Source organism: Trichogramma pretiosum, unplaced genomic scaffold, assembly GCF_000599845.2.
Source record: "Trichogramma pretiosum strain Unisexual culture from Peru unplaced genomic scaffold, Tpre_2.0 scaffold59, whole genome shotgun sequence".
Taxonomy (NCBI): Eukaryota; Metazoa; Arthropoda; class Insecta; order Hymenoptera; family Trichogrammatidae; genus Trichogramma; species Trichogramma pretiosum.
The window spans coordinates 111,393-134,051 of record NW_019641668.1 but is presented as its reverse complement, the minus strand read 5'-3'; the positions used below and the strand labels follow the sequence as shown (position 1 = coordinate 134,051).

Genomic DNA, 22,659 nt, shown 5'->3' with positions numbered 1-22,659 from the left:
AGGGACTCCCTGGATGCTCACGCATATACAGACACACCTGTAGCAGTCTGCAAGCTCTGTGCAATACTGAAAGACCAAATTAATTTCTACCTATTTTTCGGATTTACGACAATCGCCCCGATCGTTTGGAATAAATTGCCGAGTTTCGATCCATTACAGAAATCATATTTCGCACAGGAGATCTGCAGCAGTCCGCAAAGACTCTGCAGACCGAAGACACGTTCGACGTGACACAATAGACTCGTTCCAAATTTGCTCTCTCTGGCCGTACGGTGCGGGCAATCGAAGAGAGGCAGGCGAGAGAACGATGATTTCCCTATTGTCCCAAGTCAACGAGCCAATGACAGAAACTAGAGTAGCTCAGCCAAGTGGAATAGCAATAGAGGCACCTCTAGTGCAGTAGTAGTAGCTAGCCTCCGAGCCTCTATGCCTATAGGTATATTATGTAAACCAGACCAACGATCCGCTAGGCTACCCCACGTCTTGCGCGCACCGAGCTTTCGGATTTGGCGCAATCAACTACGTTATATAGCTGGTTGTAGCCCCGGCCGGGCGCGCGCCTGTGAGTACGCATAATTTCTGCGGCTCAACTACTGTATTCGGCCTAAACTCAAATACGTGCTCAATCTATCTGGACGCGTATTACAAATGGAAAACGAAAAAGCCGTCTAAAATTGTATATCGATACCCGTACAATTGCATGTATACTCGTATTGCGTGTTAACTGCGCAAACTTCAAATGCGAGAAACAACAACCGAGGTGAAAATTATTGTATAATTTAAGCCTCGTTTCCAAGTCAATTTGCGTCGAATAGGAAATTCGATCTGCTTCAAAGTAAAATTTATACTTATACTTTGGCGGTGCAGCAGCAGCAGCAGCAGCAGCAGCAGCAGCAGCAGCAGCAGCAGCACACGAGGCGCCGCCGCCACGCTGATGTATCGGACAAAGTTTTCGCCATGACTATGATTAATTTAAGCGCGTTGCCATATACTTTAATTGTTTTTGGCCGCACTTATACGCTTTTGCGCGCGTGTACGTAGCTATACCTAGCCCACGATAATCAATACTCTCATCGAATTGGATTTCTGTGGTTTAGCTTTTCGTACTACTACTTTATTGGGAACGAGCACAAGTTTCGCTTCTGACGCTTGATTTTTCCGCGCGCACACGTAAACTACGCTACTACCGAGTGCACTACTGCACGGCGCGCGCTATCATTCGATAAAGCTCAACGGTGTATACCTGGCGTTTCTACGCATAATGAAAAATTGCTTCTACGAGAGTATTTTTTGTTTCTTTAGAATTTGACTGTATTTTAATTAACATACTTAATTAAAATTAAATTATATTTTGTATCAAAGCTCACCGGGGTTCCTTCAAAATTAATAAGGTAGTCGCGAGCGTACGAAAACCATGGTATAATTTGCCGGCCTTGTTGCAGCTTCGAGTAATAATGCGCGCAAAAAAAACGTATTTACAATGTGCACACGTACCGTAGCTCCGAGCGAACGGTACAATAAGTATTAATAGAGCGATTGATAAAATATTTCGCTGATTTTGTGCGAGTTGAAACGATGCAGATATCACGATCACGATCGCGAGCCCGATTCGATTTTCGAAATCAACGTCGTTTGCGCGCAAATTCGAGGCAAATTGGTAAACAAAAAGAGCGAGAGAAAAAAGTTGACTCTCGACGTTCGAGGCTTGGAATAAATCATTTAATCAGCGGCGCGCTCTTTGGTGGAAAAACATCAAAGCCAATTGCTGTGGGACGACAAGCCGCGTAATCCCGAAAATCTTTTTTAGGAATATTTTCGATCTACATGAAAAATACAAAGTCCATATTAATTGCGTAAAATTCATCAGATAGCTTTCTGCGCGGCGTCATCTTTGTCGCCAATCTATAACGATCGAGAGAGAGACATTATCGCGCTAAGAAGATAATAAAAAAAAGCCTCCAGAATCACACACGTCTTTTTACTACTACGGCTTTTTACGGAAAAAATATTTTCATTGCATCTATTTTTACGCTTACATTAATAACACGACACAAAGAGAGCTTGGACGTGTACCACTCCGCTGTGCTCTCTGCGCGTGAGAGATTGAGAGAGAGAGAGAGAATTGAATCAATGAAATCCGGAACACAGAGCCCTGCCAACGTGTATATAGCGTCCGAATCTAATTGATTTACTGCCTGGTTAGTACGTTTCTGACCGGGCCTGGCCTTATCATGACACATGTTTTTTTCTTCTTGAACAAATACCAGGCGGAAAAGCCTCTCCCTCTCTCTTCTCTTTCAACTTTATTGCATTTGTACGCGGACTAATCCATAATGCCCCCCTCCTTTTGCCCTCTCAGCAGGTGAGAAATTCGACAAAAAATAGATTCAACGAATATATACTACAGCAATCCGATTGTCAAAGTGAATCATTCGGAATGAGAGATGTGTATACTCGTTTGTTTTCTCCTCTCGTTTTTTTGCAACCTATGCTGCTGCTGCTGCTGCTGCACACAGATAGGTATACAGACACGCGCCTCGATCGAAAACAAGCAATGAAGAATCTTGTTCGCGCGCGCGTCGTAAGAAAAAAAAGAGAAGAAGCGAGAATAATAATAAAAAAAAGCCATCTGTGCGCTCGTATTGTGGAGGACGCGGGCTTTTTTCATGCGTCGGAGTCGCGGCGTACTAGTCGCGTTGTGTGTGACCCGCGGCGGCGCGTAATGCCTTATAATAAAATTTAATAGTCGCATTAAATATTTGGCAGCTTCATTTGGTTGCCTTGCACTTTGAACTTTTTTTTTTCTTCAACTATGATATTTCGCGAAGGATATACCTTATAGAGCTCTCTGCTACGCTACGCGTGAAAAATGGAAACATTTCAATGAAACAAAACGAGACCGTAAATATATCGCGCAAAAACTAGGCCAAAGCTCGCCAAAGCGTTTGGACCTTTTTTTTGCTACTTCTCTCTCACTCTAGCTCGATGTTTAAAACGGTCATTTTGCAGGAAAAAAAGTTTTGAATAACTTAGCTTGCTAGGAATATAACGCAGCCACACACACACACGGTAAGTTTGTGCTGCACAGGTAACTGATGCAAATTGTGCTGCGCGGCGAGTGAATGGAAATGCGGTTATCGGCTGATGTAAGAGAGATGCCAAACTGAAAGCTTGCTGTATTTTTTACGATTTTATTGGAATTTTCGAGTTCATGCTCGCGTTATATTATGTTACAGTGGCAGCAAAAGCGAGAACTTTTTGCGAAACCGCACACGAACGAGTGTGCGTATATTTTTTTTGAAAAAGGTTTTTTTAATTGGGGAAAAAAGAAAAACAGAAAATATTATTTCCAGTCGAAAAAGAAGTAACTATTATGGCGCGTGCTCGTGTACTTTAGAGGCGCGGACGTCGGAAAAAGGTAAAAAAAAAATAAAACAATAATAAAAGCTCTCGCAGATACGTCAGAATCTTATTAAGCCTATACCATTAGTCGTAAATGGAAAATTTCGCTCGGGCGCGCGAAATCTCGGAGATTACGGGAGCTAGTTAATGAGTGTTTCTTTGAAAAACAGACTCGCTCGCGAAAGTGGCGTTTGAGAATGAAGCGTATAATAAAAGCCCACCCGCGCGCCGCCTCGTTCCCCCCCTTTTAAAGAACGCGTTGAAGTTTTGCATTGAAGGTGTGTAATAGTTCGCATATAATAATAGAACTCTTGGCGATACGGTATATAGCAAAGGCAGTTTTGCAGTTTAGGCTTCGCGCTCGCGCGGAGATATGCGCGCTATAAGCACTGCTACTACTGCTGCTAGACGCGATCATATAATAGCTCGTCAAGCCAACAATTCTTCTAATTAAACTGTCTTCTCCCGTGTGCGCGCGGCTGCCTCTGCTGCAAAACTACTCGTCGAAGATTCAACTCGTTTACTCTCGTTACAATTTCAAACGAACGAGTAGTAGTAGTAGTAGTAGTAGTAGTAGTATAAAGCATATATATAAGAACGCGCCCGAGTACATATATACGAAGAGCCTGACTGACTGATAAATAGAAATACCCGCCTCACCTACTTTTCAAATAGTTTCCTGGTTTTTCTTGCCAACAACTCTCGCGCGCGCTCGACGTCGACTCGCTCGCGGGCGACTTGCAAGCGCGCTATATACCAGCTGATATAGTATGTAGGGCCGAGAAATCGGCATACAGCATATATACGATGATATACTAAAAGTTTTAAAGAAGCCTTACGTAATGCTTTTTGCCGCTACTTGCCAGACTTTGGAGAGGGCGGGTGGTGGTGGTGGTGGGCTACTCGGGCACAGCACGACATTCGTCTCAGTATTTTCTCTCTTTTTATCATCATTTCCCTCGGAAACGTGTATACCTATAATGTACGACTCTATACGTGCGACGCTACTTTATGTACCTATATACGTATACGGTCGTCGGTCGAATGGTCCAACTACAGGCCGATGTCGACGAGTCGTTACATTTTGGCCTAAAAATAACGAGGTGGCAGTAGGTATTTTCGGTCACGGCATTGGTGTATATAGCCGATCAAACGAGTGGCATAGGCCAGCGCCAAATGGTATTATATCTATATCAACAACAGGTTGCATGGTTCCGCTAAAAGGTCGTGTCTCGTAAAAAAAAGCCGCAGCCAGCCAATTAGCCTCCACGTCGTCGTCGTCGTCGTTTTGTCGAGGCGCGACGATTAAAACTAAACCAGCTCGTATACGTTTACGCGGCTATGCTGCGCTATACGACTGCGTTACATTGTAATAGTAAAAGCCAAGCTTGAGAAATAAAAAAAAAAAAAAGAGGGCCGCTGTATATGTGTGTGTATGCATGCACGCGAAAAATATATATCCATCCATCCATCTGGTAATAGGTCACGAGATAAGAAAATATCCTACGTCGGAGAAAATGCAAAGTAAGCGCCACCGCCGCGGCCAGCGAGCGAGCGATCGGGTGGACGCGCATTTTATTTTAGCCTATGCCGCACACGTAGCATAAACACACAAATATTCATTGCAGAGTGCAGTTACGTATATATGGATAGTTCTCTTAGCTTTTTCAAAAAGTATGCGCTTTACAATATTAAACAATTCTCATAAAAATATATTTTATTCTACAATGCGAATGAAGACTTTTTGTACAATTTTTGACTCCGCATTTTTTAAGGGTACTATTAATTAAAAAGTTTCGAATAACTTGTTTTTTTACCATTTTTGTTGATTCTCAATAATTTCTACATTATATTTGGGGTATTTTCTAGCTTATTTGAGACCTGGTTAAAATCAAAGTCTTTTTTTCAAAAAAGTTGAGTTGGGGTTTGCATCAATAGTGGACCAATCTTGTTTCAGTTATCAAGCGACGTTATTGCAGACCGTTTCGAAGCTATCGAAAATTAAAAAAAGAACAAATTGCAGGTCTTGAATGTTTGAAATTTTAGAAATTCTGTTTTGTTTCACTCGGGATTAATACACAAAATGTAACATTTTTTCAGACTGTGCACTCAAGTCTGAAGTTGAAAACCCCATATTCTTAGCGAAATTCAATTATTTTGGGGAAAATGCCCAAAAATTCCAAACTAATAACTATTTTCTTTCTTTTTTTACTAAAAGACATTACCATGGATATTAAAAAAAATGTTTGAGGTGGACACAAAGGACAATTCTCAAAAATACACATTCAATCTTTTTTTACTAAATTTAATACTGTTTTATGGCCTTTTTGTCTAAAGACGTTCTGTGCCGAGTTAGATAATCACAAAGATTAAAGATATGACGATAAAAAGTAAAAAAAAAAATGTTGCCTCTGTTGCAAAAAATCTGCAAAAATGTAAATCCCTGTCTATTAGCCAAGATAGGTTGGCCCCTATTCTTAGTAGCACTTGGGTAATTTTGACGGAGCCGATCGCCAAAGTACAATTTAGTGGCGTATCAACTTTTTTTGAAATAGTACTCTTCAAAACGAAATAAAATCGTTCCGACTTCGTGCCAAAAAAGGTAGTACCCACCCGCGTAGAATTGTTTGCACGCGTTTTTTTTTCAAATGCCAAGAGAATGACCCATATACATACGAGGTGCAGCTACGTGCAGAGTGTGTGCGAGAGAGAGAGAGAGAAAGAGCAAGTTTGAACTTGCAGCTTGTCTTATGGGCCTCGCGTGACTCGAAAGGTCACGTTTATATCCATAGTGACGTAGACGTTTCTTCAAGCGCTTACGTAGGTAGCCTAACGAGAGAGAGAGAGAGAGAAATTCACAAATTTTCAAGGAGCTTCAATTTGACTGGATTAGAAAATAAGTACACGTAGTAGCTCTCGTATCTGCTGCATATATACGATCTTGCATATATCTATGCGGCGCAGGATAATAATAGCTGTATACGTTTCGACACGCAAATATAAACATTGACGAAATTTGTGAATATGCACGAGTATTATATATACTACATATAAGTACGCGGGGCAACGATAATTATATACCTTAAGGCTCCGTGACTGGTGTTTTAGCGTGGAGCAGTGTATTATACGCGCGCACAATATATAGATAAGTACGTGCAGCGTGCCAGGCGGCGGCTACTTTCGATCGGATTGGCCGCGCGAGCAGCACATCGTTATAATATCCAACCGAGCGTGCAGCAGCTCAAGAAGTTTTCCGAGCCTTTTCCGATCTCTCGCCCTCGCAAAAGTTTTCTTTCCGCCTGTCGCATGCGGGCTACACGGAATTCACGGCTCTCGCTTTAGTTGGCAATTCTACCTACTTCTCGTGACGATTCAATAAAATCCTTTTCGAGAAAGGCGCCCCGAGCTGCAGAGCGATATTATCGTCGTTCGCTCGGCAGCTCGCTCGCGGCCCGACAAACACGCGACATCTGAGGTGGACTTTCGGTACTTTCGATCGACCGCTCGTCGATCTCTCGCATATCTCGGGCTCGCGACATGGCACCTTGATAATCATAAGAGCGACTCTCGCGCGAGAGCGAGGGAAAGAACGAAAACTATTGTATATAAAGAACAAAAGCTGCATCTCGAAAACTGCTGCAAGCTCTCCAAAACGAAGGACTGCAGCAAAAAGGAGTACACACTTACCAAACTGAGTTGAAGAAAAGCTCTAATGATGACACCGGTGAGGCACATGCCACCTCGACGCTGCAGCACGGCCGGGGGCACGATTATGTCGAGCGGCAGCTTAGGCGGCGAAGCCGTCATTGGGCTGCTGCCGTCGTCGTCGTTGTTGTCCTCCTCTTCCTGCTGCTCCTCGTTGCCCGCGTGCCATTCGGCACCGACGCCGCCTCTGCCGTCGTTATTATTGCTTCTGTTATTGTCGCTGCCACGATTGCCGTTGCTCTTCTGTCGAATCGACGCATAAAAAAACAAGAAAGCGCGTGAGAAACAACTCGCCTCTTTTGAAACGCGTTCGATGGTTTACAAGATCGTTGGCGCCGATACTTTCTCGCGAAGAGAGCACGCGCGATCGAGTGCAAGATGCAATGGGATCGGCCAATTTTATCGGAGCTCGTTCGCGGCGCGCGTCCACTCGAGCAAACGGCATCGACTGCTGCAAGCATCCGTACTCGAGTTCCGATCAAAGATTTTCTAAAGCTTATAGTAGCCATTATTCCAGTGAGTGTGATCGCAAGCTTTATCTCCCGATAATTGCTTATATCTAAAGTAAATACGCGCAAACGTATAAAATATATATGAGAGGGCATACCTGCGTCAAACTCGTGATGAACAATCGGAGCATCGCCTCGCAGTCTGTTTATATTTTTTTTTATAGCTATAACTTATACGCTCTTATATATCAAAAATGTCATGAATAAAAAATGGCACACACGATCGCCGCTATATTGCACTTGCTGGCCGCCACTATACACGCCGGTCTATATAAATATGACTAAGCGCGTGTACCGTACACCACTATATAACATGCGTGTCCCTGCAGCAGCAGCAGCAGCAATTTATGGCTTGGTCGATACCGCGCTATATGCAACAATGCAATAGCATTGGTAAAACGGCCTATGCGAATCCTATAGGTGTAGAGAAGGCACACTGACGAGGCGCGCACACACACACACACCAAGATTTTTTTTGCCTCGGCACACGATCAAGACAGCACACGACTGACTCGTTTGCGGCAGTAGACTGTATATTAGTAGGTATGCGGCAAAGGTTCAAAGGTTGTTGAACTTGCGGAAGCACACGACGACGCGAAATTAGGCCCCGCGGCGCACCACACCGCAGCACGTCACAGCAGCAGCAGCAGCAAATCTTGACACTCTAACTTTCGACTCTTTGTGCAAATAAACACGGCCGCTCAATCGTATCCAACACGATGCGATTTCCTTTCTTTTTTTTTTTTGTTCAAGTATGTTACTTGTTATGCTTCCGACGGACGAGCTTATATCGAGCGACCATGTGTGTGTGTCTCTCTCACTCATGGGCATGTATTATATTGTAGAGAGATTTCATCGGCCGCACTTGGACGGTCGTGCTTGTAATACGCGATTGATTCGCGCGTGGCCTGCACAGCAGCGACGACGACACTACGATGTGTTTACTCAGCAGCAGCGCGCGACATAACCTTAATTGTCATAAGCTATACCACTGCTGCTCTTGGACTCGTATTGTTGTTGTTGTTGTGACTGCGAGGCATGCTGCGAAGCATAGATGCGAGCTTCCATGCCTGCATGCGAGAGCCAAGTCCGTTGCCGTCGATGTCTTGGGACACTGTGCCGACGACGACGAGTCGATTTCATCGATTTCGACGAATGACGAGCATAAAAGTACACAATATACGAACGAGAAACGTTCCGAGACTCCGTATCTCTCGAGAGCAGATCCTTATCGCGATTGTCTCACTTTCGCGGAATTTTTCTGCACTCGCGCGAGAGAGCCGCGTTGTGCACTTCTCCAAAAATTCGATCGCAACAGCAGCAGCAGCAGCAGTAGCCCACCTCGGTAGCGAAATCAAATTGTCAACTATCTATATGACGTCGAAGTGTGCCAGAGTCTTTTAAAACACGCGGAAAAAAGTCGGCCGCCTTGACCCGTTTGATTATAGACATGTACTACTACTCGCGAATCGAGATTGCTCCTGCCTGAATAGTAGTACTGCGAACTGGCAACTGTACGTTTTTGCGAGAGCCGCTCCGCGATGCGGTCTGCGTGTGTACATATAGCTACATAGCGCATACAAAGTGCCAAGTTAAGCACGCACACATTGACGTTAGTATGCGCTTACACTCGAGTGTCTCGACACTCGATGAGAATGAGAAAGAGAGAGAATCGCCTTATCCGGCCACTCTCGCATTGATTCTGCACTGCAAGTGAGTGTCGAATGCGTGCGATATGCCTATGCGAGCCATTGGCAGGGAAACATTTTCAACGTAATAGGATTCGTTATCGGGAAAATAATGTTGGCACACATAGTTTCCATTTCTTTTTTAAACATACACCCAGCTTGTATTTTCCATAAATTTCAAAATTATAATTTATTTAACATCTAAAAGGTTCCTTGTACTATTTATATTTATTTCTCGAATAAAATAAAAGCTTCAAGTATAAAACACTTTCTGTACATTTATTCATTTTTGTTTTCTTTTACTTTACAATTGCAATTTTTAGAATACAAGAGACTGACTGTGTTTGTCTCTGAAAGTATCATCGTTTTATTTTCATATTCATACGAGTAAATGGTGCTTGTGGTATGAAAACGTGTTGCACTGTCATACCTTATACTTTATCAAGTATTCAACAAGCGCTTAGTAAAAATAATCAATTTTTCTCGTAACATGGCAGCGGCGAAAAATATATACAAATTTATTACTCGCTAATATAAACGAGTAGTTCTTTCGTGTGAGTTCACCCAAGTCTACAAAGACTCGAAAGTACACTTATAAATTTCAAGTGCCGTTAAAATGAATTATTCACTACAAGCAGATCTCATTTACGGATAGTATTCTATGTATTAGCAAAAAAAATTTATGGCATTTATCACAGAATCGCCCAAGTTAAAATGCCACATCTGATAGTTTTAAAAGTTTATCCTTAACAATCTATACTATATGGTACAACTTTTTTAAATATATCAACTACAAGTTAACTTTGAATCATGCATTGGTGCTACATTTAAAAAGTGACAATTCAAACAAAATCGAAGTAACCATCATTGATATGTTAAAACTGATTTCCAAATTTCAAAAACTTATTGTTTTTTTACATCATTTTTAACGACTGCTTGTGGATTTCATGTTTGAGATATACACTTACGAATTTTCTATCAAAATTAATTTTCAATTATAACAAGATTAATACTAATGAAACAATTTAATGAATCCAAAAATTTTTGCAAAATCATTTCGTCTTATGATCAACCTACACATCACATAGATTATGAGATGCTTTGGCTGTTTCTGACATAATGTCAAAAGCTATCATCCAAGGTTGTGTTAGGAGAATTACTTCTACTATCTGGAGATTGAGATAGATGCATAGCTGCATAACGTCTTCTTAAAATTTCTTGCAAGTCATTGCATGGACTGGGACTTACATCTCGTTTTATTTTCAATGGTCCACCATTTGGAGATCTAAATTATTTTTAAAAATTTTGAATAATTCTATAAATTCATAGTCATCAAATAAATAAAAAATCCATGATTTTGACTTACTTTTCAACAACCCTCAATTTTACTTTGTCAATTCCCTTCAATATTTCACCCATTGACTTTTGTGCAACAAATGGAGGTTTTTTACGTTCCTCATTTATATGGTCTTGTAAACTAGCTCGGCGGGCTATATGTGGAGTTTTTGGTACCGGAGGCAGTGGTGGCGGAGGGGGTGGTGGTATGCTAAAGTTACTATTTCCAGATGACCCATTGGCTTCTGAAAATTGTAACATTCCTATATTTCATAAAATCACAAAATAATGAAATGAATGATAAATTGCGTAATCAAAGTTAAAAGATAAAAATAATTTGGTTAGCCGGTTAGGTAACCAATTTAAAAAAACTATAAATGTGATTTGGATTTTCTAAATAAAGAGTAAATTAAATATAAGATTATTAAATAATCATTTTTCTTACGAGAGGCATTTGGTTTTCCAGGTTTAACAATGGTAGATATTTGTTCTCTTAAATCTTGTAACTCTTGCTCCAATGCCAATAAACGAACTTCTGAGCCAAAACTTATTGGTTCCAATAAATCTGGTTTACTTTGGTAAAGCCCATTGCTGGAAAAAAAAAGTTATACATGAATGTAATATTTTCAATGATAAATGTTTCAACTTTATAAGAATTACACTTAATTGGTTATTATACTTTTTATAAAGTGCAATAAAGGCAATACAGACAAGTGGATAAACATATATGCAGAAAGTACTAAAAAAGTTCTAATATTAAACACCAAAAGCTAACTACTTGGTACAAAAAAGGAATTATTAAATTATGGTACTTTATGTATGAAATATCCCTGAATTCGCAACAGGAGGAAGGTCTTGAAACAAAATTAATTTTATTTAGTATGGATTTGAAAAAAGTTCCATTGTTATAAAATTACATAACAAATGAAGAAGTTATATAGTACCTTCCAGCTCCAAATCCATTTGTGTACTTGTAATCGCTAATAGGTTCTTGGTCGATCATAGAGCTGCTCATGGAGTGTAACGGGGTAACACTAACATATATCTTTGGTGGTGGCTTCAGAGGCAGCATGGATCCAATCCTTCTGACAATACTCCTCCTCTTACCATAGTATTTAATTTTCTTTTCTTCCATTTCTGTGCACAAATAATCCAAATTATTGATCATCACAGCGAGAAATATTGAATAAACAACAACCTCTAAGATGCTTTGAGCTGTCTTACCAAGTGTTGAGGAAATCTTGACTGCTTAAATTAATTAACACTGCAAGTGGCTTTAACTAGGCCAAGCGATCGCACATACGTAATTGTTAGGTTGTCTAGTTAACCACCCCTACACGTTCCTCTCGGTTAGAGTCGAATCACAGACGAAAAAATTTGTTGAGGAAATTAAATGCTTTCGAACGAGCTCCACGCGATCCCTCTAAGATAGGCTCAGTGTCATCACTAAAAACGTGTGGTAACCACGTTATTTCGTTGAGCCATTTACTCGCAGGATAGGAAAATCTCGGATCGAGTATTTATTGGTCAATGCGCAGATATGTATGCATTTCCGGAGCACGTTATATATGCGCGGGAGTAATTGTTATGGTAATTTTAACTCGCTACGCGTCAAACGGCCAAGATGATTCGATGACTTCCGAACGGAGCCTGCGACGCGTGCTATGTTGATACCCGTAATTCGTATTGTCAACAATTGAAATTTAGAAATTCGGCATAGGAATTTTGGACTTTATCTGTTATTGGCGTGCGTGTGCGACTGTGCCTCGGGCGCGCATGCGTCTGCTCCGAAATCAACTGCCTGAAGTTGGGTCAGAATTGAGCTGATCGGATCGATTCTCGAAATGAGGTCATTTAAAATGTATTCTGAACCCAAAACATGATCAGAATGTCATTAATGACAATAACAATAACATACACAACCTAAATTAATTTTTAAATGAAGATGCAGCAAGTACATAACAGCAAGCAACCTTTTTTATTCAACTCTTCGCCGAACAAATGTTTTCGGAGCTGTAAAACGAGATTCGCGCGGAAAGTGACGTTAGTGCGCGACGATCATTATATTCGCTCTGGCACTGTACGTCAGGTGGGCTCTTATCTTATCGACGATTATCAAGCGTCGACTTCAGACCGATCAATTTTGCTTCCCCAAGTCATATGATCGACTCCTGACTTATGTTTTTCTCGTGACATCGTACTGCTGCAGAAGGCATTTACGGGCACAGCAAAACAGCAAGTGTCTACTCGAGTCCTGTACGGAACTGGGCGTGTGAGTGCAGTGCAGTGTAATTTCCCTTGAGTCAGCGATCGTCAGAAAAATTTGCCAAAATGAAGGGCTGCCTTTTCAATATCGATAACGGATACCTGGAGGGTCTTTGCCGCGGCTTCAAGTGCGGTATTCTCCAGCAGAGTGATTATCTCAATCTTGTCCAGTGCGAAACTCTCGAAGGTAAACGTTGGTTCTGCATTCAATTAGATCATCTTTTCACAAATGTACAGCTTGTAACAATAATCATACTTCTGATATTTTCCATCCAGATTTAAAACTACATCTGGCAGGCACCGACTACGCCAATTTTCTGGCTAATGAGCCATCGCCCTTGTCCGTCAGTACTATCGATGATAAGCTACGTGAAAAGCTCGTGGTTGAATTCCAACACATGCGGAATCACTCAGTAGAGCCGTTGTCTCAGTTTCTTGACTTCATCACTTACAGCTACATGATCGACAACATTATTTTGTTAATTACTGGTACCTTGCATCAGAGACCTATTTCTGAGCTCATACCAAAATGCCATCCTCTTGGCAGCTTTGAACAAATGGAAGCCATTCATGTTGCTGCTACTCCTGCAGAATTGTACAATGCTGTTCTGGTCGATACACCTCTTGGTAAGTTTTATCCTATCACAAGGGTTTTAAAGAAATTGTTTCATATTAATGAAAAATATTTTTTATGCAGCTCCATTCTTTGTGGATTGCATTTCTGAGCAAGATTTGGATGAAATGAACATTGAAATTATCAGAAATACGCTGTACAAGGCTTATCTTGAAGCTTTTTACGACTTTTGCAAAGAGCTTGGTGGAACCACTGCTGAAACTATGTGTGAAATTTTGGCTGTAAGTTTCAAGTAGTGATGAATAATTTCATTTTCATCTAAATGATGTCTTGCTCTTATTTAACTTGAAGTATATCAGCTGAGTCATCAGTTATCTTTCGGTACTAATAGTTTTCTTTTAAAACTTTCCAGTTTGAAGCTGATAGAAGAGCAATTATCATTACAATTAATTCGTTTGGTACTGAATTAGGAAAAGATGATAGGGCTAAGCTTTATCCACGTTGTGGTCGTCTGAATCCTGATGGTTTAGCTGCCCTAGCTAGAGCTGATGATTATGAACAAGTTAAAACTGTTGCTGAGTTTTATTTTGTAAGTCTTTGAAATAGACATTTTTCTGAAGTAATATTTTAAAAAAAATGTAACAATTCATTTTTTCAATATTTTAATAGGAATATGCTGCTCTTTTTGATGGAGCTGGAAATAATCCTGGAGATAAAACTCTTGAAGATAAATTTTTTGAGAGAGAGGTAAGAATGTTAACTTTTTTACACATTTATTAGCTGAAGAAAGATATTTTAAATTTTGTAATTTTTTGCAGGTTCGATTAAATGTTAATGCTTTCTTGCAACAATTCCATTTTGGAGTATTTTACAGTTACTTAAAACTGAAAGAACAGGAATGTCGCAACATTGTTTGGATAGCTGAATGTGTAGCACAGAAACATCGCGCAAAAATTGACAACTACATACCAATATTTTAAATCTATAAAAATACTCAATATTTGAGTTAATGGTGTTGAACCTGAATTATTGGCCAATATTTTTATTGTGTGGAGATCTAAATTTTAATTTACCTCCAGTTATAAATTTATCGATTATTATTTTTATTGCTGTAGGCTCCACTTTTTATTATAAACTGCCACAAAATTAAATCCGCCTGTTAAAAATCTTAATGAATCTTTTATAAACATTAATTTATGTTAATTATTTTGATGTGAATAATTGATTTTAAAACATATCATCTCAAGTATTTATGATTGCTGATTACAAAACATTCTATAAATTTAGATACAATGGAAAAAATGATTAAACTTGAACTCAAAAATTGAGGAGCATAACTAAAATGCTTCAAAAGATGAACAAGATTTTACAGATATTAATAATGTTGATTTATAAAGTGTGTATGAAAAAATTAATTATGTTTGACATGATTTTCATGGAATAAATTATTTATGTTTGTAACAATTGCTTCAAAGTCTATATCATGCAAATTTATCTAAAGTGACATCATAGTTACTGATTAAAACAACATTTTTGAGTTTTCAAACAAAAAATGCAAGTATTATGAACGTTTTTGTTGTGAATTAAGGTATTAATTGTAAATAAAAATTATTGAAGCTTACATTACAAATAATAGTGTTGGATAGTTGCATTCCATGCCTTCATCATAGCATGAATTGATGAACAATTTAATTATAAATTTTAAATAATTACAAATTTATGTGAAATTTATTGAATAAATATACTATTATTAAAAACAATCATTAAACAATTTCATATGTTACTATTTATATTCTTTAAATGTATTGTTCTAATTATTATAATACAATCAAATTACTTGAAAACAAGTAAATTGAAGAAATGTAACTGACTTTGATTCAGTAATATCTATGCATATAAAACGTAATCAAGCATTTGATACTTGGTCAAAAAAATACATTAGCATCCATGTTGTCATTATATTACAATGTACTTATTTTCCACAAAATAATTACTGGCTATTTATTTGTCTATTCTATCGTTTTTACTTTAGATGCCATGATCTCATCTGTCGAATTTGTTGGTGAATGAGGTTTATATTTATTCTCACATTCAAAAATAGGAGCACCATCTATTGTTTCTTTTTTAATTGCTAAAATGTTTGGCTTTCCTTCAGAAAGTATTTCATCATGAGTTATCCAAAATGCATCACTTATAATATCCTCTACTATAGCTACTGGTTCTGGTTTTGTATAACTCACTTTGTCTTTTTCGTCACTTTTTATTAATCGTTTACGTAGTATTGTTGTGCCTTTTCTAAACATTTGTGGCTCATTATTATAGTTGATTCCAAACTCTGAAAATAGTATTTCATTTTTGTCTGCAGACACAGTACCCCTCAATCTCTCTTCAGCCTAAAAAACATTGAATCAATTATGAACAAATGAAAATAAGCAAAAGTTTTTGTTAAAGAATGAAGTACCTACCTCTTGTCCAGTCATTTTCTTTTTTTGAACAAGCTTCCAAAAGCATGTGTTGTATAGATTGTTTATGTGGACATCAGCCTGCCTCCAAGAGAGATAATCTCGAAGATTTGTATCCGTGGGATAAAGTACTGTCCTCGCGTCGAAAGACGGTGGATACTTCAACTTATTGGAGTCGTCGAAGTATTTGGTCCAGAAGAACGTGTACGCAGATGTGAAGAGCGAGCCAACGCACGTCATAATCTTTGAAGCTGTAAGAATGAAAAAAACAATGATTATCGAAGAGAAGCGTGAAGAAAAATCTGACGGTTTATTCAAATAATACCTCTGCGATTGTAAAGCTCGGAGCTCTTCCTAAAAACGAAGGAGTACTCGTCGCTTTGCCCATAAGCCATGACAATATCCTTGTACTCCCTCATGACAATTATGGCAGCGTGATTCATGAGATTTAGAGCTCTCTTGTCATTCGGCTTCGTGAATTTGTGTGAGTCGGAAAATTTGGAAAAATTTTTACCATCGACTCGCACGACGATCCAGCAATTGGGCAATAACCGGTCTTCCTCCTCGAACTTCCTCACGTACTCGAATTTGCTCTGAGCCATGATGCTGTTGACGCTAAAACACCGATTCACAGGTTTGAACTTAGCGCCGTCGATACGACGATTAGGGAAATTGCAGAGCACACGAAGTAATGTCCGATTGATCATAAGAGATGACTAAAAATTGTCGAATGTGGCGATGAACAAGTACAAACTGAATGTTGTAACCTTGTGAATCTGTAAAAACAACGTGCCCGCCGCACGTCACGTGTAGCAGACGAATGTTAATATGAACCGTGGCCCGGTGGGGCATGCACTCCACTCCATCAGTTAAGTCCCAACTCCCACTACTCTACTTTCGGGGACTGAATGGGTAATTCGGATCCTTTTCATATTTAAATTATTAAAAGTTTCTGTTAGCAGTTATATTGTTGAAAAACAGTTATTGTAACTTTATTTTTCCCAAACTTGCCAATTTATTTAATTTTTGACATAAATTATTAAATTATAAGTTGTCAAGACATTCAACGTTGTTATTGAAAATTGAAAAGTGTGCCCATCTTATTCATTGAGTTGAAAGATTTCTCAGAAAAGTTTTAAATAATAATTATTCGAACGGAGCTTTCAAATTTTTCTTAATTTTGTGACTTGTGTCGATAAAGCAGGTCTGCAAGTACCTGTTGACAGTTTTATCTCTGCGGTTCTGTCGCTGAGCAGTTAATAGTGATTTATGTTATTATGTTGTTTTGATAACCACTGCACGTGCCGAAGTTTGCATAAAATATCGGAAAATGTGAGGGTTCCGCGTCCGAGACACTTCCGAATCATCATGCCCAGATAGTACAAGATTCACGGGTGAGTCAACGACCGAAAATTGATTACATCGCGAGCTTTCGTAATTGTTAATGCCGGCCGTGTGTATACGTTCCAGGTGCACCTACACCTTCTGCGACTAACTGCTAGGATTTTCATGTCGAGAACTGCGAATGAATAATTGCGATCATGGAGCTGCATAAAAAATTTATAGATCTGGCTGCTCCGGATTCGCTGATCTTGGAGATTGTTGACAAAGTCATAGCATGCAAGGATTCTCTGCACTCAGTGCTTCAGAAATCAATAAAGGATCAGTTTAGCAATTTACGAGAGTATCACGCAAACAAAAAGAAACTTAAAGCTACGAGATTACTGCTGTGCCAATTGTACGAATTGAATTTCAAAACCGCATTTGAAAGTAAAACTATTGCTTATTTTTCGGAAAATCATGTTATTGATCTTCTGGAGTGCAGTAAACTGTGCACTCTCAAAGAATGTCAAACAGTTATGAATGATATTTTAGTTTTACAATTAGTCCTATTTGAAGACAGATTGAACTTGATTCAATTATTTGAAGACTTTAGATCACATTACATACCTGACAAGTTACAAGGTACCTCTGAAACTTGTCCGATAGGTTGGTACTTGAATATTTTAAGATGTTTTTTACAAGCCTGGAAGATTATGAACTTTTTGAATGATCAAAAAGAATCTGGAGCATCGAATAAAACACACTTAGAAGCATGTAAAAAAGTATTGCTGTCTTCAGTTATGTACGATCTTCAGTCATGGATTCAGTGTAAGGAAAATAATGAATGGCATGCCTTATATTCTATTTTACTTGAAGTTATTAATATAGCAAAATCCACCAGGATTTTGAGTCCGTACATACATGAAATAATGGACAAAGATTTTGACTTGAAAATTATTTGTATTATCGGTGAATTTGTATTTCCTCTCAATTCATCTAATGCTGAAATTGATTATAGTCTAATACATCATGAGAACTTGTGGACTACAATTCAAAATAGGATGATATCTGATGATTCTTCAAGCAGAAAAGAGGCATTATACTTATTCAAAAGACTTATAGAGTTTATAGACTTACATGAAGAGGGTATTAAAAGGGTAGTTTCTCTCAATTTGATACCTAACAAAATAAACCCATTCATTTGTAATAAAAGTGCTTCTTGTCACAATGACATAAAACAAATTAGAACCAACTTTATTTTACTTATGGAGGCTCTAGAAGAAAAACAGAAACATTTGGTCACACCATGTTTGTCATTACTAGACTCTTTGATAGAAGGATGTGTTGAGCATAAATCTTGTGGGGATTGTTTCAATTTCAGCTGGGTATACTGTGTTTTTGCAAGAATATTAAACCATGATAACCATTCAATTGTCAAGTATGGACTACTCAAGTCATTGCAATTGAATGCTGAAGCCTATGGTTACGATGCTTTTATTATTCTAATAATCAACACTTTGAATCATACATTTTTATACGAAAAGCATTGTGAAGAATGTGAGCCTGAAATTGTTACTACGTTGACTCAGTGGTTCAATATGTTTCAGAGCGAGGAATTGCATTTAATTGAAAAAGTTGCATATTTGCTTCATACCATCTCTTGGGGTCCAGTCCCCATTTTTTATACCTTACATGCAATGTTGTCAACTTCAGAGCATTTAAATACTATAGTAGGTTTGCAAGATGATCATTTGGAAGTAATAAGATTATTAATAGAAACAAACATAAAACATCATCCGCCCATGTTGCGTTTAATGTCTCAAGTAGCATTAATCAAAATTGTATCCAGATTTTCAGAAATCACAAATTTAACAGTTTTTTGTAATCTGTTGAATAGTTTTTGTGAGAAAAATAATTTAGAACCAAGTTGTTGGGAAGCACTTAGATCTTGGCTAAGTCAAATGCCTTATGAAATTGTTTTAAATTATGTCAGTCATACTGTTGAGAACCTTACAGTTGATGAGAGAACTGTTAGAATTTCAATGTCAATATTTTCTCTCATGATTCAACTTTTATATGAGGGAGGAGTTGTTTTCCAAACAGAACAATGTCTCGTTAAACAAGAGATAGCAAATCTTTTTTTGTTTCTTGATAAAGTTGATGTCAGACCATATGTTAATATTCCTCTAACAGTTAAAATTATTGAATTTTTGTGCAAATGGTTTGATTGGGATCATGAACCACCTCATTTTATCCTTAGAATTTTCGATAACTATAAGAGTACTATATTTAGATTTATTTTGAAGTTATTGAATAGCAAAACTCTTGATTTTGAAGATGTTGAAATATGTGTGCGAGCTCTCCAGGGTATTAAAATTCATGTTGGAAGAAAAACTAAAACAGTTCCAATTATTGATAACATCAACAGTTTAGTTGAAAAAGCTATGTATATACTAGAGAATTCTAATCAGTACAGTGCCATTCAACTTTTGTTTGCCATGAAATCATTGAACATTATACCAGGACACAGTGCCAACAATAATTGGTATTTTTTCACTATGATTAGAAATATATTAGAACTATGTCAAAGTAAAAAGTATAATGCACAAATAAAGGGTAAAATAGGATTAGAATTTTACACTGCACTGAGCAAATTAATCAAAGATCACATATTACGATTAGACAGCACAGAAAGAAGGAATGACCCTGGTTGGCTTGAAATAATCTCATTAATAATTGATGCCGCTGGGAATTCAGTTCTAATTCATTTTGGAGATGTTATACACACGTATACTTCAAATTTAGCGACTGATAATAGAGACTTACAAGACTTTAAATTTTTGGTAAAAAGTTTTTGGAGTTGCAATTTTGGTAGTAAACGCGAAAAGATGTTTTGGCTAGCTGCTCAAAACCTGACCTACTGCATTAACAATTCAGATTCTATAACTTGCAAGACTCTTCAAGATATTCCCCAAGAGGTACTGAAACTTAAAGTATTATTTTTTTCTAATTTCTTTCAGAAATTATATTTTGTATTTGTTTGCAGTTTACTAATCAAATGCTGATTGAAGGAGATACATTACCAGGCCTTAAATATATCTTGTTGACATGCAGTGAAATAACACCGAATTTTAATTTTTTTATGGAAACAATTTTAAATGGTCTCTTGCATGGTGAAGTGATGCGTCGCGATCAAAGGGTTTACATGCAAACTTTCATGAAGGGTAACGAAGTTTTGAATTTTTCTCTGTGCAAAAGGGAGGAGCATTTTCTTGCCTACGATTTTCTCAATAGGTAAGCGCTAAATTGATGCCTAACATGATTTAAAATTCACAAATTTAATGAACGACTTTTTTAGGAATTGCAACATTGATGCTGCCATACGCGCCGCAGCAGTAGTAGAGCTTAGCAAAGCTTTGCAAGTCAAGAGCCACAACTCTTTATTGATTCTTCCATTGGTATTAAAAAAGTTCTTGGCTGTAAAGAATAAGAGATACTTTGCTGATTCTCAGCTTCATAGACTGAAACATCGGTTGATGCAGATTCTTTTGATACTGCAACCGTATTTAGATAAGGTTTTTTATCAATTTAATTTCGTTTTCTATTGCAGTATTAAAATAGACCTTTTCTAAAACTTACTTTATTGCTTGCAGGAATCCATCCAACTTTTGTATTACGCTTTACGCGATTCAATAATGAAAGATAGTGATCAGCACAGTGTACGAATGATGAAGGAGTGGCTTCTGATTAGAATATATTTGACTGACAAGAGCTTAATACCTGATTTATGGACATTCTTCGAAAAGGTACATCTACATTTCCACAAAGTTCATATTTATCCATTATAAAAAAGAATGATAAAATAACGCTTGTGTTTTATAGATTTGCGAAGAACGACCAGGAAGTACGAGTTCATTAATCTGCGTCATCTGGCATATAGCTAGACAATTGCCTTTGGAAAGTTTAGAATCGTACTTAAAAATGGCATTGCAAAAACTGAGTGTTTGCTGTATGGGCCAACAATTTGGAATGCGATTGTTTGGCCAAGTATTTTTCTTGAAACTGTATCATTTATTAGACAAACACAGCGATGTTAGATTGGAATATGCACCTTTCTATAAAGCTATTTCCGAGAGTTTAGATAGCGGTACTTTTAAGAAAAACCCCATCAAAATAGACGAAGACTTTTTCTATAATGTATTTGATCCTGTTAGGCATTACAGTCTAGAGGTAAATTTACTATACTTGATTTTGATTTAATTCTGTTAGTAGATCTCACATTATAATGAATATTCTATCAAATTTCTAGACCATTTACCATCAACTACCAAGATTGGCCAATGTTAGCATTGAGGAATGGATAAAAAGTGATCAATTTGAAACTCAAATAGGTTTAAAGGGCTACACTCTTGATATAGAAGTAAAGAATTCCGATTCATTATTAAATCAGTCATCTGTTCCATATGCGATTTTAAAATCAAGTAAGTTGTACAAATTTATGAATAATTATCATTTTTTAAGGCGGCAATTAATTTCGTACCGATTTACAGACGATAATCAAAAATCAGAAGAAATTGAGGTCACTGTTGGGCCTAACGATATGCAAAAGAAAGTATCACTGTGGAAAACTATTATACCAAATGAAGAAGTACCGGATTTGAAATACGAGCTAAAAGCAAAACGTGATATTATAATTATTGCTTCCTTAGTTGATAAACCCCAAAATCTTGGAGGAATTGCTAGAACGTGTGAAATATTTGGTGTAAAAGAATTAGTTGTATCTAATTTTAAGCAAATTGAGGATAAAGAATTTCAAGCCTTGAGTGTTTCTGCTGATAAATGGATCAAAATAACAGAGGTAAATTTTTTCCTTTTTTAATGCTTAGCTGTTTTGTTTTTCTACTTCTACTGTATGTATTTGTTGTTTTAGGTGAAGCCATTTGTTCTGGATAAATATTTGCTTGAACTTAAAGAGAATGATTGGAGCCTTATTGGAGCTGAACAAACAACAAATAGTATCAATTTGATGGATTTGAAGTTTCCCAAGAAAACAGTTCTCATTTTAGGGTAAATTACAACAAACTCAAAACTGAAATTATTTCTGAGACAAGCCAATGTACAATTTACTTATTTTCTTTCAGAAATGAAAAAAACGGAATTCCAGCAAATATTATATCGTTACTTGACATTTGTGTTGAAATACCACAGTTTGGAGTAATACGTTCATTAAATGTTCATGTTACAAGTGCAATTTGTATATGGGAATATGTCAAACAGAGCTTATCTGTTACATGAAAATTGCTGCTCTGTTTTGTAATATCAAAATTTTTTCAATACATTTAATTGTTTTTATTAAATTTTTGTAAATCAATCTTCCATTTTGAAGTTTTCCTCTT

General features: G+C 37.7%; 5 protein-coding genes across 11 annotated transcripts in view; 2 read left to right on the top strand and 3 right to left on the bottom strand.

Annotated features, from left to right (window-relative positions):
- The window catches only part of LOC106654913, a 40,670-nt gene extending 31,227 nt beyond the window's left edge, over positions 1-9,443 (bottom strand). For 2 of the 4 annotated variants that reach the window (XM_023460318.1, XM_023460319.1), the window contains exons 1-2: positions 7,715-9,443; positions 7,090-7,350 (exon numbers count right to left, since the gene is read on the bottom strand). In XM_023460318.1, the coding sequence (XP_023316086.1) occupies positions 7,090-7,350; positions 7,715-7,747 (294 nt within the window). In that variant the 5' untranslated portion in view covers positions 7,748-9,443. The remainder of the gene's footprint in view (positions 1-7,089; positions 7,351-7,714) is intronic. The other 2 variants (XM_014375052.2, XM_014375051.2) reach the window with 2 other exon arrangements.
- Positions 9,444-9,513: 70 nt separating this feature from the next.
- Positions 9,514-12,391, bottom strand: LOC106654705 (mitochondrial fission regulator 2-like). 4 transcript variants are annotated; one of them, XM_014374697.2, is made up of 6 exons: positions 11,864-12,391; positions 11,584-11,776; positions 11,452-11,493; positions 11,085-11,230; positions 10,671-10,902; positions 9,514-10,589 (listed from the first exon to the last, which is right to left on the bottom strand). In XM_014374697.2, exons 2-6 carry the CDS (start codon positions 11,772-11,774, stop codon positions 10,427-10,429), a joined length of 774 nt encoding a protein of 257 aa, XP_014230183.1. In that variant the 5' UTR covers positions 11,775-11,776; positions 11,864-12,391; the 3' UTR covers positions 9,514-10,426. The 4 variants fall into 4 exon arrangements, with proteins under 4 accessions (XP_014230183.1, XP_014230185.1, XP_014230186.1 ...); XM_014374699.2 differs by having other exon boundaries at positions 10,671-10,884; XM_014374700.2 differs by lacking the exon at positions 11,452-11,493.
- Positions 12,392-12,765: 374 nt separating this feature from the next.
- LOC106654600 (V-type proton ATPase subunit d) lies at positions 12,766-15,108 on the top strand. The gene is made up of 6 exons (XM_014374525.2): positions 12,766-13,091; positions 13,181-13,531; positions 13,602-13,759; positions 13,891-14,067; positions 14,148-14,225; positions 14,297-15,108. The coding sequence occupies exons 1-6, from the start codon at positions 12,971-12,973 to the stop codon at positions 14,456-14,458; spliced, it is 1,047 nt and encodes a 348-aa protein (XP_014230011.1). The 5' UTR covers positions 12,766-12,970; the 3' UTR covers positions 14,459-15,108.
- Positions 15,109-15,244: 136 nt separating this feature from the next.
- LOC106654601 (probable tRNA(His) guanylyltransferase) lies at positions 15,245-16,741 on the bottom strand. The gene is made up of 3 exons (XM_014374526.2): positions 16,266-16,741; positions 15,944-16,191; positions 15,245-15,871 (listed from the first exon to the last, which is right to left on the bottom strand). The coding sequence occupies exons 1-3, from the start codon at positions 16,645-16,647 to the stop codon at positions 15,488-15,490; spliced, it is 1,014 nt and encodes a 337-aa protein (XP_014230012.1). The 5' UTR covers positions 16,648-16,741; the 3' UTR covers positions 15,245-15,487.
- Positions 16,742-17,097: 356 nt separating this feature from the next.
- On the top strand, positions 17,098-22,634 carry LOC106654633. Its single transcript, XM_014374588.2, has 10 exons — positions 17,098-17,334; positions 17,411-20,241; positions 20,310-20,557; positions 20,622-20,838; positions 20,917-21,069; positions 21,146-21,493; positions 21,573-21,744; positions 21,814-22,121; positions 22,194-22,330; positions 22,405-22,634. The coding sequence occupies exons 2-10, from the start codon at positions 17,482-17,484 to the stop codon at positions 22,556-22,558; spliced, it is 4,497 nt and encodes a 1,498-aa protein (XP_014230074.1). The 5' UTR covers positions 17,098-17,334; positions 17,411-17,481; the 3' UTR covers positions 22,559-22,634.
- Positions 22,635-22,659: the final 25 nt, after the last annotated feature.